Source organism: Erpetoichthys calabaricus, chromosome 3 (assembly GCF_900747795.2).
Source record: "Erpetoichthys calabaricus chromosome 3, fErpCal1.3, whole genome shotgun sequence".
In the NCBI taxonomy this organism is placed as follows: domain Eukaryota; kingdom Metazoa; phylum Chordata; class Cladistia; order Polypteriformes; family Polypteridae; genus Erpetoichthys; species Erpetoichthys calabaricus.
This window is the reverse complement of record NC_041396.2, coordinates 122,302,271-122,318,590: the sequence shown is the minus strand read 5'-3', so window position 1 is coordinate 122,318,590 and position 16,320 is coordinate 122,302,271. Positions and strand designations below refer to the sequence as shown.

The following is a 16,320-nucleotide window of genomic DNA, read 5'->3' as shown; positions in this document are numbered from 1 at the left end:
AGTGTGCTCTTTCCAGTGAAATATCAAGCATAAAATATTAGATTGGACACCTTCCCTTTTATTATTGCAGATCAGTTTAAATACCTAGGGGTAAATATCACAAGTAAACATAAAGCTCTTTATCAACAAAATTTCGCCGTCTGTATGAAAAAAATTAAGAAAGACTTGCATAGATGGTCAACCCTCCATCTCACTCTAGCTGGAAGAATTAACGTTGTTAAGATGAATATCCTTCCTAAGCTTCTCTTTGTATTTCAAAGCATTCCAATATACATAAATAAATCATTCTTTAAGCAATTAGATTCAACCTTTACCTCATTCATTTGGAACTTAAAACATCCACGTATCCGTGGAGCAGCCCTACAAAGACCTAAGACAGATTGTGGCATGGCTCTACCTAACTTTCAGTTTTATTACTGGGTAGCAAATATACAAGCTATAAAAACCTGGACACAAATAGATGAACATACTCAGGCTTGGTCCGCAATAGAAATAAAATCCTGTAGTACTTCTCTATATTCCCTGCTTTGTGCCCCAAAAAATGCAAGTTATCGCCAATATACTTACAACCCAATTGTGCTTCACTCACTCAGAATATGGAACCAATGTAGAAAGCATTTTAAGATGGAGAATCTTTTATCTGTGGCACCTCTGCATGAGAACCACCTTTTTCAACCCTTGCAAAAATATGCAGTTTTTAATATCTGGAAAACATTTGGGATTGAATTGCTTAGAGATCTTTATATAGACAACATTTTTGCATCATATGAACAATTACATCCATCCATCCATTATCCAACCCGCTATATCCTAACTACAGGGTCACGGGGGTCTGCTGGAGCCAATTCCAGCCAACACAGGGCGCAAGGTAGGAAACAAACCCTGGGCAGGGCGCCAGCCCACTGCAGCGAACAATTACATTCCAAATTTAATTTTCCAGCAACATATTTCTTCCACTATCTTCAAATTAGAAACTTTGTCAAACAGAACCTGCTCGATTTTCCCCATCTCTCACCTTCCTCTATGCTGGAAAAAATATTGCTCAGTCTCGATGACTCAGACAGCATTTCTGCAATATATAAAAATATTTTACAGTCTCTCCCTTTCAAAGATCCAAGAGGACAATGGGAAAAGGATCTCTCACTCAACATATCAGAAAAGGAGTGGAAGGTAGCAATGCAGAGAATTCATTCAAGCTCCATATACAAAGCATATAATTATTCAACTCAAAGTTATATATCGAGCACATCTGTCTCGCTTGAAATTGTACAAAATGTCTCCAGGGCAAGATCCAACCTGTGAATTCTGCAATCATGCTCTAGCCTCACTGGGTCACATGTTTTGGGCCTGCACCAAATTAACATCATTCTGGACAAAAATTTTTAAGTGCCTTTCAGACAGCGTTGGTGTCACAATCCCTCCTAATCCACTAACAGCTGTGTTTGGTGTTCTTCCAGATGGGCTTAAAGTGGAGAAGGACAAACAAACTGTGATTGCCTTCACTACACTATTGGCACAGACTTATTTAGCTAAACTGGAAGAATCCTAACTCTCCTCTTTTAAGTCAGTGGGTAACTGATGTTTTATATTATTTGAAATTGGAAAAAATCTAATTTTCACTTAGAGGATCTGTGCAGAACTTTTTCAAAACCTGGCAGGATCTAATCAATAATATTTTAGAATAAGCCCTTAAAGCACTGAAGAAGTAGATTCTCTCCCCATTTCTTTTTCTACTCCATTTATCTGTATCTGCCTATTAAACTCAATTTATTTATTTTTACTATTTTTAAGTTTTATTCCGTTGGCCATACTCTCTTTTTCAGCGGTGGGGGTTGATTTGTTTTCAATCCTATTTTTTTGTAAAAATTGATCTATTTGTATGGAATGATTACAATAAAATCAATAAAATAAAAAAAATACAGGACTCAAACTGAAACTAAACATAGTTTTTTATGTAATTCGACCTAACATAACTACATATGTCCAATGAGATAAACTACTAAGAAGTGGCTATTGTAGATACAGATTACTGGGGAACAGAACTGTGCATGTGACAGCATAAGAATAAATTACCTAAGAGCAAAGAGGGCAAGAACCAGGTTAGGCATCCTTTTTATCTGTTTAACACTGGCATTACAAGTCAGGTAGACACGTAAGAGATACAGGACTTCATGGTAGATTTAAGAGTGTAGTATTGCCTTAGTGTGATCCTAGGAAGAACACATTACTCAGTCCCCAAAAGGTGTCTAGTCATATTCATTCTGTAAATATGATTTTATTTGCCGTAAAATAGATTAACAGATTCAATGCTCTGTTTAACTCATGTTTCTGACTAAAATTCTGTGCTGTGTTTCTCAGAAAATCCTGGAATGCAGAACACAGTAGTCCTTCTACTAATTGTTGCATTCAGAAAAAAATTCCCTTCTGAGCACAATTTTATTTATATTTAATTTGATGTCTGGAACACAGAATCTAATATATTGTATTGGGTTATATTACAGCCAGGGTTTGATCCTTTGGTTGCATTTATTTTTTATTTTTCTGTTATTTTTGTTTGTTTTTTGTTGAATAATTATTTTTTCATGTTTCTATGTTTTACTGTTGATTCCATTTTGTATCCATTAATTATGCACTGTCCATTTAAAGTTGTTTATTATTTATTACCTATGTGTAATGAATTGCTCTCCTATGTTCCTTGTACTTTAAGGGAGGAGACCAAGGAGGAAGGGCAACCCTTATATGACTACAGCTGGTGCCCCTCTCTGGTTTTATATGTTTTCCAGAAGAAAGAATCCAGTAGTGATTCACTGAGTGTTATTAGGAATCTTTTGTCTAAGTACTGATTGTCATTTGGATTTAGTGTTTTTTTCTGATTATTTCTGCTCTGTCTTTGGATTTTTGCTTTCTTCTTTTATCAAATTTGTGTTGCCCTTTTAATTACAAGCTAGAGTTATCACGTTTTCTTTCCCTTGTAAGGCATTTATTTGTGAAAGTTGGAACTTTATTACATTTTTAAACTTTTAAGGCCTTCTCCCCATTTACAGGCCTGTTTAGACTGAAGCCTGAAGGTAGAATTTGGGGGACTAGCCAGCTTGGGTGTGTCAGTGAAGGTCTTGCCTTGCTTTATGGCTTTTGGATGCATCACTTTCCTTTTTTTTCCATGTTTGTGACTCTGTGTTACAACATATTAAAGGTTTCTTCAAAAGAGTTTCAAACTTTTTTGCTTCTAAGCCATTTTAGTCAGGTGACTTGTTGACTCTTTGCATTGTAATCATTAGTCTGGCAATTTGTGTTAAGAATTAAATATGCCCTCTACATTCCAAAAAGCAATCCGAAATAGAAACCCAGAGGTGAGACAACAGTTAACAGTTAAAGCAGAAACATAATCAGAAACAGGCAAAATGTCAGAATACCTTTAAAAGGCAGTCTTTACCAAATATCAAAGCCTTTAAATCATAAAACAAATATTCAAAAAGTAATCATACAATAAAAAAGTAAAGAAAAATAAGAAAGCAAGTGTCCTAAAACTAAGATCTTTATCAAAGGCACTTTTTACTTCCACTAATTCTAATAAGAATGAAAGAAATCCAAAACTTAGATGCCTCATGTTGTATGGATTTTATCTTAAATAGATTGTGTAATAATTTCACAAGCAATAGGCTCTATAGCACCACCATGTTGTTACTATAAACAACAGGTGACACCAGGCCTAAATACTAAAAACTGAAATGGAAGCCTAAAAAGCAATAGAATGCATTCAACGCAATAAAAATAATTAAAAAAAAATTTGAAATGTAATTAAAGAAATCTGCCACTCTTCATGACAATTTGGAATTCTGCTGCTGTTGCCATGCACAGAATGACAGCAAGATAAACAAGATTATATACATCACTGTAGGTGAACACCCATTAGTGCCTTTGACCACTGTTTACTTGATAGTCAGACCACAATTTGTGAGACTACAGGGCTGTGTGTCAGATTGGGTGATTAGCAACACAGAAACCTTCCAAAATACTGACCTGGCATATTTCCAATATATATATAAATACTAGACTTCAAAAATATTCTAAATGCAGAATCACTCTAATAAGAGTGGGGTATATCAGTAGGGGACAGAAAAAATACAGGTGCCTGATGGATGACGTCATTAGTGGTGCAGGTCTATAATTCCTCAGGGATGAACTTGGACAGAAGTGTAAATTGGGCTGAACAGAAGCCATATACTAAAATGGTTAGAGTCAATTATATTACCTGATAAGTTTTGGATCTTTTAACATAGCTGCTGCATACATTTCTGTATACGCTCAGTTTGTCATCGCAAGTGTTCTCTTTAATGCAGTGGTATGTTGGGATGGCAGCAAGAGAGAAGGAGTTGTCAACATGTGTAACTAGTTAACCAGAAATACTGGTTCTGTTCTGAGTACTACTCTGGATTCTCAGAATGAAGCACAGAAAGACATTGGCTATTATGAAATGTCTACAATTCTCCCCTGTCACTCTGGTCACCCTACAGAACACCTTTAGCACAAGGTTAATTCTACCATTCTGCTCTAAAGAGCTCTATCCCAGGTCTTTTTACCAGTTGTCATCAAATTTACAACATATCCTCTTCCTACATATTATGGATATATTTATTTTTCTATTGAAACATAAGATGAATAATACATATGTCCTTCCATCCATCTATTCATCCATCCATTAATATTTTCTTCTCTATAATATGGTTTTGGGGAGTCAAAATCAGGCCTTTGGAGGTCAACATCTAATGAAACCAAATAGATACATCTAAGAGAAACAGAGAGTTTATTTTAGTCAGTGGTGCTGGAAGTGAGTACAGGTGTAAGTTAACTCTTTTAACTTGAAAATAATGTACAGCAATTAATAACATACTGATTGTTTCATTTTTAATAGTACAATTTGTATTAAGAGAACAGTTCATATAATCATGTACAGTACAACATTAAGTGTATAATTACAGACTTAAGTAGAAAAAAATGAAAGAATAATAAATAATATTTTGCATTTAGCATCAGTTTTCAGGATTGAGTCAAATGCAGAACTCACTATATGCTTTCAGAATACACAGGAATACAAAGTAAGTGTGTATTAAATAAAACTCAAATGAGATTAAACTGGATATGTCTACACTTGTAGCTGGTGAGTATTTCTGAGGCAATTATTTTGGTCTACATCATTTTCCATGATAAAAAATGGTAAAGGTAAACAATATGCTTACATGTTTTCAGATTTGACTTGACTTGTGAGTCCAACCCTTCATATACTGTAGGCACTCTTCAGCAGAATGGCTTATCCAAAATTCTAATCTAACCATTTCTAATTATAAACTGTCTATGTGCCTACCTGTGTTGCATGAGGGTTTTGTGTTGATACAAAAAGTTCAATTTCTCCCTCCTCCATTTTGGGAACTGCCAAAGCACAATGAGTTTCCAGGTAGAAGTGTTCTTGTCCTCCAATGTGGATTTCACCTTAGAAAGTATAAATATAATTAGTGTGGAAGAATAATTTAGATGTAACATAACTTAAAGCTAACAATAGCTACGTATTTTGGTCATTGAAATATATAAGAACATGTTTTGGAAATCTACTGAGATGGTCAAGTAAACAAAGAATATAATAAAAGAAATGTTGATGTAATACACAAAATGCACTGAAAGATGACTAAGAGATGACTAAGAAGTCAGAAGATGTCCTGTAAACAACCAGAATGGACAGTTGTTACATTCTCAGAAATTGCAAGGGTGGTGGCTCAGCCCAAAGGGTATAAGTAGGAGGAGGAGGGTGGGAGCATGTGCTGATACAGTGTGTTACCGCACGTATAGGTAGAACCAGGAATAAATAAAATAGACTTTTATTTTAAAATAAGTCATTTGGGTGTAAGCTGATGAACCAATCACAGTAAATGAATACATTGATTGACACTGTTATGTAAATTCAGTTGCTTATAAAATAGACCTATACCCTTGATATTTTGACCATTCCTACAAAGATGTAACAGACTACTTATGATGAATGCTCCCTTTTCATGAAGTGATATTAAAGACGCATAGAACAGTTCTTCTCCTGCCTGGTTTCTAATAGTAACAGGTTCTAATTTTAAGATGAGATTTCTAGCTTTAATAATGCATATATCCAAATTTAATTTCTTCCACATTAGATAATTATACATTGTATTAAACATGCAGTTTTTAACATATCAAATACTCAAGTGCATATTTTATGCTTCAGATACAAATGTTGCTTGAAAATGAAAATTGATCATTTGCATAAACATCTATCCTTTCATTTAGTTTCATACACAATCCATCCTGTTTGGAGTTTTCAAAAAAACAAACTCTATGGCATTAGCCATAAGTGAGAGGCAGTGACTATCTCTGAATGTGATATCAGTGCATTACATTTATATCGTGACTTTTAATGAAACAAAATAAAAGAATATTCCTCACTTGGAAATGTAGGCCATCAGACAGCAAGAAATGTGGAAATGATTTATTACACCAAAGGGTTTAAATGAGTAATCATTGTCAATTTTTTGGCTATTAATTTTTTACCTAATTTTCACTCAGTGTTATGGAGAGCCAGTGCCTATCCCAGAAGCAGTGGAAGACAAGGGTCAAAACAGGTTACAGTAGTACACACCCACATTTACTAATTTATAGACAATAATGCAATGCCAATTGACCAACGTCCAAATTCTAGGAACCACTATGTGGAGCAAAACTGTCAGTGTTGTGCAACCTTCCACTTTCATCTATTTAGCTTTGCAAGCATTGATATTATCAGCTTTTTTGAATCAAGTTACAGGTTTGTAAACAAGCTCAATATTTCTTTTGTAACTTCATGTTTTATAATAACAATGCAAGAACATTAATGTCTTAAAGTTAGGTAGAAAAATAAAGGGTATTAATTAGGCAGTCTAATGTATTATACATTTTTTCTTGTTCATATTTTACATTGTTGGATGTAATGTCTAATATCAGCTTAGCTAATTCATTCATATCAGACAATTACTACACAGTAGTTTTATTTAAGATAGTACCGTGCTGCTGTATTACTCTGTTAAAAACTACATTGATCAAAATGTATCTTCCACTTGAAAGCAACTTAAAGGGGCACTGAATGGTGGCACACTGGTAGTGTTGTCATCTAGCAACAAGTAGACCATGTTTCATGTCTTTGGATGCTCAATACATATACTTTGCACATATTCCCTGTGTCCATGTGGGTTTTATCTAGGTGCTCTGGTAACATTACGAAGTCCAAAGCCAAGCAGATAAGATGAATTAGCAGTGCTAAATTGGCCCTAACGTGTGTTTGTGGATGAGTGTGTTCACCCTGAGGTGGACTTGATTCTTGTCCAGGGACTGTTTCTGCAATGTGCCATGTGCTTGCGGGGATAGGCTATGTGAGAGAATAACTTGGAGGTAACAATATTTAAATATTTTGGTGTTAAAATATGGAATTCATCTTAGAAGTTTAAAAGGGTTAATAAATGTCAGAAACCTATTCAAGCATATCAGAAAACCAAGTAAAGGCCGAGTGAACAATAAAATATTGGATGTACCAGAGGAAGGTTGATGTCATTAGTAAAATGTAACAGGAGATGACTAAGAGATCAGCATAAACAACAAGACTGGACAGTTGTCATATACACAGAGATTTCAACGGTAATATCTAAACCTAAGGGATATGAATTGAACAAAAGTTTAATGGATTAGTCTTTTCTTTCAATAAGTCATTTGGATGTAAATCAACAAACCAAATAGAGCAAATGTATGCATTAATCAGCAATGTTATGTAAATTCAGTTGTTTATAAAACTGCCCTTATTATTTTGACCATTTTGATCATTTTGTAATGGATGTTGTGAAGAATGCTCAGTATTTGCTGTAAGAGTAAATAAAGGATGCAATGAACAGTTTTCCCTCCTTACTGACTCAAAACTTGTCACAGTAGAGGAGAAGTTTTTTTTCTTATTTAATATGTTTGATTTCTACCACCACTCCAGTTATCCTGCAGCACTGCTCAGAACTAATTGGGCTTGAAAAATGGTATGGTATGGTAGATTAGTCATTATCCAAAATCTTGCTAAGAGAAAAAAAAAATATCTTTATATTGGTTTCATGCATTCATTGGAGCTCTCTGATATTCATTTTTTTGTTGTGCCTTTCAACACTGGGAGCTTGTGAACGTGTCGCAGAAAGGCTGGCAGCTTCTTATGAACTAGAAAATGTAGTTCTGTTAGTGGGTCAAAGTGAGTTTTTTTTTTCATCATGTTTAAATAACATATTGCACTACCAAACTGCATCCCTAAATCTTTACTTTTTGGAAATGACTTTTTTCTTGTTTTCCCACAGAGGGGGGTTTATAAAGAAAGGAAGGTTGCTCTACAAGGATTTAGCAAAGCTTCACAAACTGTGGAAGCATTTAAACTGACGTGAGGAAACCACTTCTGCTGTATTTCTCTCTCCCTCTCTGTGCAATTCTTCATGTGATCCCCCATCGCTTCTGCTGCTGCCTTCATTAGCATACACCAAGAAGCCACATTTCTCTGCATGTTCAAAGTGCTGAACCTAAAAGGACCCAGTGCCTTAGAATAGTTCACTTGTCACAGCATTATGACGGACAAAAAAACATGAGTCAACTAATTTTCTTTTTTCTATAAACTCACCAAAATCAGTCAAATCAGTCAAAGCTTTTTTGAAGTTTTGAATTATTTCATTTCCTGTTGTTGGGGAGTTTTTTACACCTAAATATGGATATTTACAGATACCTACTGACAGGTGTACAATCCTGCCAATTTTTAGATTGTATTGATTATATAGTATATCTATAAATAGATAATTTCATTTCACAGAATTTGATTTGTTGAACTTTCTCACAAGTTACAGTTACTTGTATTTTTTTACATTCTTGAGCTAAACTGCAAAGACAGCTGCTCAGTGCCTTTCCTAATTCAGGGAACTAAACTGTTCTTCTGACAGACAGCATAAAAATTTAGAAGTTTGAAATTCAAAAAACTCAAAAAACATCATTATTAGTTTATCACTAGAAACCATACAAGGTTTTTAACCCAGAAGCAGGCGTGTCTTGGAGCGGTAGTTCCATCACCAGCACAACTGCCATGAAACATTTACAGGTTCAGAATCATGTGAAAGTTGTTGTCAATAATATGAACATTGTTTCAAGCCAAGAGAAATTTTGGATGAACCAGTTTCATTTTCCAGCAAATGTTTCTATATTGAAACTTTGGAAAGAATCAGAAAGCACTGAAGCTTTGGTCATGTATGGGAAAAAGATCTTGCACTTTTTTTTCTTACATGCAGTTCTTTGTGGGTCACCATCAACAAATTACCACAGGAGGTTGACAGCATGCACTGATACAGCACATTGCTGCATCCACCACACAACGAACCACCTCAGGATCCCAGATTAGGGAACAACATTTTCTTAAAATTTGGTATCAGTTTGGATGGTATATGAAGTAAGTGTAAGTTTTGATCCCAGCTTTACAAGCTAACCATTTTCCCCTCACCTGATTATCCTGACAGCACAAATCGAGAAACAGTTCTGTAAAGTACAGCAGCCTATCAAATGTTTCATTCACACATCAGCACTTACCTGGTGTCAACTTGGAACTGTCACTTAATCTAACCCACAGAAAAAGACCAAGGGAGACATTGTGCAGTTTTCACCTGACTTTAATTGCTACATGTCATTTCAGTTCAGCCTGCTTTGATTAAGGATACGATAGACATATGGGACTCTTAAGTCAAGTAAAATAGCGAAAAGAGGTCTGCTCCACAAAAGTTTTTGGGTACCCCCAAACTCCCTGAATGAGCAGTATGGTGTGAGGATCAACCAACTGCAGATGCTTCATGTTGGTATGAAACTCTAGGGTGTGAGAAATGTTTGTAGTAGTCACTAGCTAATTTTCTGATCTTATTAAATAAGTTTCTAGTTCCACTATATATTTTGGCTTCCTTTCTGACATCAAGAGAGAGGGGTTTGTGACATTAACTGCTAAGTCACTCTGTGTGTCTCTGGAAAGTAAGTCTTAATGCAAGAAATTGTATACAGTATAGCAAATCAAGTGCATTATTATTATTATTACTAAAGTTATTTTTTATTATTTTTATAGGCCTTAAAATTACATAGCATCTTGGCACAGTGCCTAAAGTGCCTGCCTGTTGGATAATATGAACAAACCATCTACATAAACCTTATAAACCTACTCGCTACTTTTCATTTTTCAAGAAAGATAAACCAAATTACAGGTGATTTCTTTTTAACTCTGAAAACTTCATTTGGCAAATCATGTACATACTGCATTATATGTAAACAAACATGGATAAAAATAAAACATCTCATGGATAAAAATAAAATATCTTTTGATGAACATTTAACATAACAGGAATGAAAGATATTTGGATAACACATACCTTCTAATACATGATCAGCTTCTTCAAACCCCTTCTTAAGGTTTCCTTTTTCAAGTTTTCTGATTGGTTCATAAAAAGATTTTTTTGCAATAGCTTCCTATTTAAACAAAAATGTTATAATAATACACAATCAACACAATCAACAGATGAGGAAAGATTAAGATACAGATCAAGGTTCTATGATATTCAGTATATGACAACTAGACTTGCAGTACTCCAGTACTGAATGATAAAATCCAAGGGAGAGTTATTTAATTGTATTGCATTTAATTCAGAATGTGTTTTTTCTTTATACTTGATTTGTAAATAAAATGTGTCTGAGACTAGATTCTTATCCTAAGGAATGCATATTTAAAAAACCTCATCTAAGCTTTTTCAATGCAACTCTGTTGTCACTGTGTTTACTTTGAATTGCTCTCAGAAAAATGTGTAGATATACAGCAAATAAAAATATCAGGTTACAACAATGTTATTCTAAAAAATAAATAAATGAATTCTAGATTAAAATGAAACTACAATATCAATTGTAAGGCATCTCTGAACACCAGTTTGAAAGAGTCTTATTTGCTTAAAAAGTCTGATTTGCTTGCTAAGGTTTCAAGTCTTATATGTGCCTTGGTCTATGTTAACACTTTACATATGAAAAGTCTTATTTCTTATACCTAGGACTTTTCACCCAAAACAATGGCTCAAGACTCTTCTTTAATTTAGTATTTTCCATAAACAATTGTACAGTTCCTGATGCACTAAATGTGTCATTAATCAGACCATTACTGAAAAAATTAGAGGTGCACTTACATATGCTAAACCAGGGGTGGGAAAATTCATTCCTGGAGGGCCGCAGTGGCTGCAGGTTTTTGTTCCAACCCAATTGCTTAATAAGAAGCACTTATTGCTCTAGAAACACTTCTGCTTCATTTTAGTTATCTCCCTCGTTAAGATTATGAACCCTTATTGCTTATTTAAATCTTAAACAGCTGCATTCTTGGTTTTTAATTGCTCCTTATTAGCAATAAGATGCAAATGACAAAAGAAACCAGCAGTTATCCATTTTGCTTGTTACCCTTTACACCTGTGTGTATTTATCGTGCACTATTTGGTTTAATTAAATACTTGGAAGGAAAGCGAAGAGAAAAAAGTGAAGGATTGAGAATTACCCATCCGTTTTACACTTCAAAGTATTTGGATGATATCCTTAGAATGGAAAAAAAAAATCTAGGATATGAGAATGACTTGACATAGCAGAGTTAAAGCACTAACAAGCCATGAAATGTAATTATTGGCAAGGATTGTTTTCTAATTAAGCAACTGGGTTGGAACAAAAACCCGCAGCCACTGCGGCCCTCCAGGAATGAATTTGCCCACCCCTGTGCTAAACAATTATAGACTGATTTCAAATGTACCCTTTCTTTCTATATTACTTGAAAAATCAGTTGTCAAATAGCTTCAGTCTTACCTTACACATCAAAACGTACTTGAGAAATTCCTGTCTGGCTTCTTTACTGGCCACAGTACACAGTACTTGGTAACTTATTTCATGCATCTATGGTTCTCTGTGTGCAGAAAATCTTCCTAAAGTTTGTGTGATATTTACCCTTAACTAGTTTCTCACTGTGCCCCCATGCTATTGATGAACTCATTTTAAAATAACAGTCTTGATCCATTATACTAATTCCCTTGGTAATTTTAAACACTTCAATCATGTCTCCTCTTAATCTGCTTTTGTTTAAACTGTAGCCATGGTAAACTGCTATAGCCCTGGAATCAGCCTAGTCACTCTTCTCTGTACTTTTTCTAGCACTGCTATGCTCTTTTTGTAGCCTGGAGTGCAAAACTGCACACAATACTCTAGATGAGGCCACACCAGTGTATTATAAAGCTTGAGCATAACCTCCTTGAAATTGTACTCTACACATCGTGCTATATAACCTAACGTTCTGTTAGCTTTCTTAATGGCTTCTAAACACTGTCTGGCAGGTGATAGAGTCAAGTCTACTACAACTCCTAAATCCTTCTCATATAATCTATTTTTGATTTTCAGACCTCCCATTAGTTTTTACTTCCTACATGTAGTACTTTACATTTACTAACATTAAATTTAATAATATAATATATATATTGTGGGAGATGGCTGGCTGTTTATCCCGGCCAGCACCCCCAAGCCGCTAGATGGAGCCCTCCCTGTGGCATGGGAGAGCCCCAAAGACCAGCAGGGAATTATGGACAGTGGAGTTTTTATTCCCAACCCTGCTGGACACCGTGGGGCCCACCAGAGGATGCTGCAGGGAGGCTCAAGGACTTATGCATGCCCTATAACCCGGAAACACGTCATGATCATATGACCAGAAGGAGCAACGTGTTTTCGGGTTGAAGAAAAGGACTTTTAATCTGACCCGGAAGTGATAAGAACTCATGGACTGCTGGGCTGGAGCCACTTCCGGGTCGGAGAGTATAAATGGACTATGGGAAAGCCCAGACGCTGAGCTGAGCTGGGAGGAAGGGTGGCAACGCGTCTGGGAGTGGAGGATTGGTATTGTGATTAGTTATTGTATTGATTATTGATTGTAGTGTACTTATATGTGTAGTGAGGAGTGTAGAGTGCTTGGTGCACATTATTATTATAAAATAAATAATTATAGTTTTACCTGGTGTTTGGAGTGGTATCAGAGGGTTCAAGGGAGCACTAATATGCTCTACTGCTACAATATATATATATATATATATATATATATATATATATATATATATATATATATATATATATATATATATATATATATATATAATATATATATAGAGAGAGAGGGTGGACTATGTGCTGGCATGTGCAAATATAAGCAGATCAGTTAGGTACCTCATTCACATTTTAATATAGGCAGAGTACCACTCCTGCACCCAATCAGCCAGTATAAAAGGAGCCTGCATGGCAGAGAAGAAAGGAACATGAAACAGAAACACAGATTGAGGTTAAAGGGGAAGGAAGGAAGGAAGGAAGGAAGGAAGGAAGGAAGGAAGGAAGGAAGGAAGGAAGGAAGGAAGGAAGGAAGGAAGAATGATGGAGATGGCAGGGTTGTGAGAAGCCAGCATGTGGTAGAGTGAAGGCAGGCAGCAGGGTAAAGAGCCCTGTGGAAGAGCATATGGCTGGCAGTGAAAAGGGTTGATGAGGGTCACTCTAGCTGAGCATCTTTAGGTAGATGGAGTGACCCATTGCTCCAGTGGGTACCGCGTAAGGCCAAGAAGTGGCAGTGCGACTTGGAGGAGTGAGGCCTGGATGTTAAAGGTTGGCCTGTCAGCTTGTAGTTTTCAGACTACTTTGTGTATTTAAATACTAATTATGCAATTAGTCAAGTCTGTAATTGCATTGTCATAGCACTCTGCACTTGCACTCTTTTGAAAAGTTCTATACAGATATACATACTTTTAGTAGAATTGAACTGTCTTTATTAGACAGTAGAATTAAACTGTCTTTAACCCTAGCCGTAATCCTGTGTCTTTGTATGTTTTATTCCCAGATCCTAATAGACATTCATGTTAACTGGCCCACATAAGTGAACCCTGCAATGATTCTGCACCGAATGTTGCCAGAATAGGCTCCAGTCCCCCAAGACTCTGACTTGGAATAAGCAGGTTTCAGTTGGGAATATTGCATTATATTAGAAATTCTCTCTTTGATGTTTTACAGTTATTATTATATTTAGGATGTGTTAGGAAGTATTTATTTAAGACTCTGTTATCAAATGAAGTGCTGATCTATGAATATGTTGATAAAGATAAACTGAAAAATGAATAAAAATTTTATATCTGCTGAATATATATAGTATACAATAAGAACTGACATCATTATCTGAATTTACTTTTGTAAAATGTTTTGTTGTGCTCTACTTCTTAATGCTGCAGAAAAAAGGTAACACATCTTTGTAAAACTGCATCTGTGAATTGCAAGCCAAAAATATGTAAAAGTATTTCGGACAGTGTTCTGAAACATAGCTTGCACAATTTTTCTCTGCATACAAAGATAATAAGTTCTTAGGAATCAACTGAAACAGTAAGACATCTTGGTAAAAATGGTATTGAAGGTATTGAATGCTGATAAACTCTCATACCTACATTAGGAGACTGATGTTACTACAGACAGGCTTACAAAAAACACCAACCCTTATGTGAAATAGATAGACCAAAGATTAAGCACGCATACTCATTTCAAAGACAATTACAGTGGAAAGTGATGCACTGAGGTTCAATAATATTAGACATCTTCCTCAATTAGAATACCAAAAACAAGAGTATAGATGGAGAACAACAACAATGTCGTACATTACTAGTCTACATTGTCTGACGGTATACTGTACATAGATAGAGAGAACTTTATCTATATAAACTGTATTATTATTATTATTATTATCTGTCTCCAGGTGGAAATTTGGCTTTTCTCAGAAGCTCTTTAAATAAACAAATAGGTAAATAGATAAATTATTACATGTGTATTTAACTCACTTTCAGGAAATATTCCAAATATTGTAACTAGATTTATGGTTTATGTTGCTGCCATAGTACATTTTAGGTGAACTTGCTGTTTTCATTTTGACATTTTCTTAGAGATCAATAAGAAATAAGTCTATGTGACATGGGATTTATTTGAACACCGCTGTAATTTTGCTAGCACTTATGTGTGGTGTGAGTGAAAGTAAAGGTCAAAGAACAATGTACATATTTCATTGTTAGTATTCTGCGTAAACATTTCTTTAGAGTAACAACAGTTTACAGCCATTAGTCAATCATCTTGCAAATTTTGACAAATGATTTTTTTTCAGAAACATGCACACCAGTACAGTTGCCAGTTGAAGGTATTTTGTAGGGCTCTGGCAGTGCTGCTCCTGGCACAAAGATGCAGATACTGGTCCTGTTGCTGATTTGATACCATTCTAATGGCCCTGTCCAGCTCATCTCGTATAATGGCCCATCTCCTGGTATCTCCTCCATGCTCTTGAGACTGTGCTGGGAGACACAGAAAACCTTCTTGTGACGGCATGTATGAATGTGCCATCCTGGAGGAGCTGGAATACCTGTGCAATCTGAATCACCTGAAGGTACCACCTTATGCTACCAGTACTGACAAGGACATTAGAAAAATGCAAAACTAGAGAAGAATCAGTCAGGAAGGATATAGAGAGAGCAATTGTCTGTGGCCACCATCTGCAAAACCATTCCCTGTTTGGGGGTTCTCATGCTTCGCCTCTCCAGTGCACCTGTTGTCACTTTCATTTGCACCAAAGCAGGTGAAGTTAATTCACAATCACTTATGCTTACTAACTGGACAGATTGATATCCCTAAGTTTAACTTACTTTGTTTTAGACTCTGATGATTAAGTGCCCCCTTAATTTTTTTGATTAGTGTATTCCTTCAAAGCAGCAACATTTGTTTCCTTAACACTTACCTGAATAGTAATAATATAGCTCAGCTCCTTATATGCAACATTCACAACCTTGGCAGCTCTGTTTGCATGCTCCTGTGTATCTGCAACAACTGCACCAATAATATGTCCAATGCATGTAACCTGAAACCAACAAAACATATGTCCTTACAAAAAACAGGGTGCATGGAATTATTAGAATGGACAGATATGCATTATTTTAAGTTCACATGTCACTTAATGAATAAGTAAATTAGAGAGACTGGAATAATTGTGACACATTTAAGTAACAGATAGTGCTGCCACTTCATTGCACTTTGACAGCACTGAGTACTTTAGCTGTAGATTTTGAAATCTGGTGTCCTCAGATGAAATTCTTGCAGTGGATGGACGGAATGTGTAAAATGTCATGTGGACATGTGTTTCACTGTTTCTTATAATGAACCGGC

General features: G+C 35.5%; 1 protein-coding gene across 2 annotated transcripts in view; it reads right to left on the bottom strand.

The window, feature by feature from the left end:
* xdh (xanthine dehydrogenase) overlaps positions 1-16,320 on the bottom strand; it is a 252,474-nt gene that overhangs the window by 87,848 nt on the left and 148,306 nt on the right. For both annotated transcript variants that reach the window (XM_051924248.1, XM_051924249.1), the window contains exons 19-21: positions 15,896-16,015; positions 10,461-10,557; positions 5,363-5,487 (exon numbers count right to left, since the gene is read on the bottom strand). In XM_051924248.1, the coding sequence (XP_051780208.1) occupies positions 5,363-5,487; positions 10,461-10,557; positions 15,896-16,015 (342 nt within the window). The remainder of the gene's footprint in view (positions 1-5,362; positions 5,488-10,460; positions 10,558-15,895; positions 16,016-16,320) is intronic.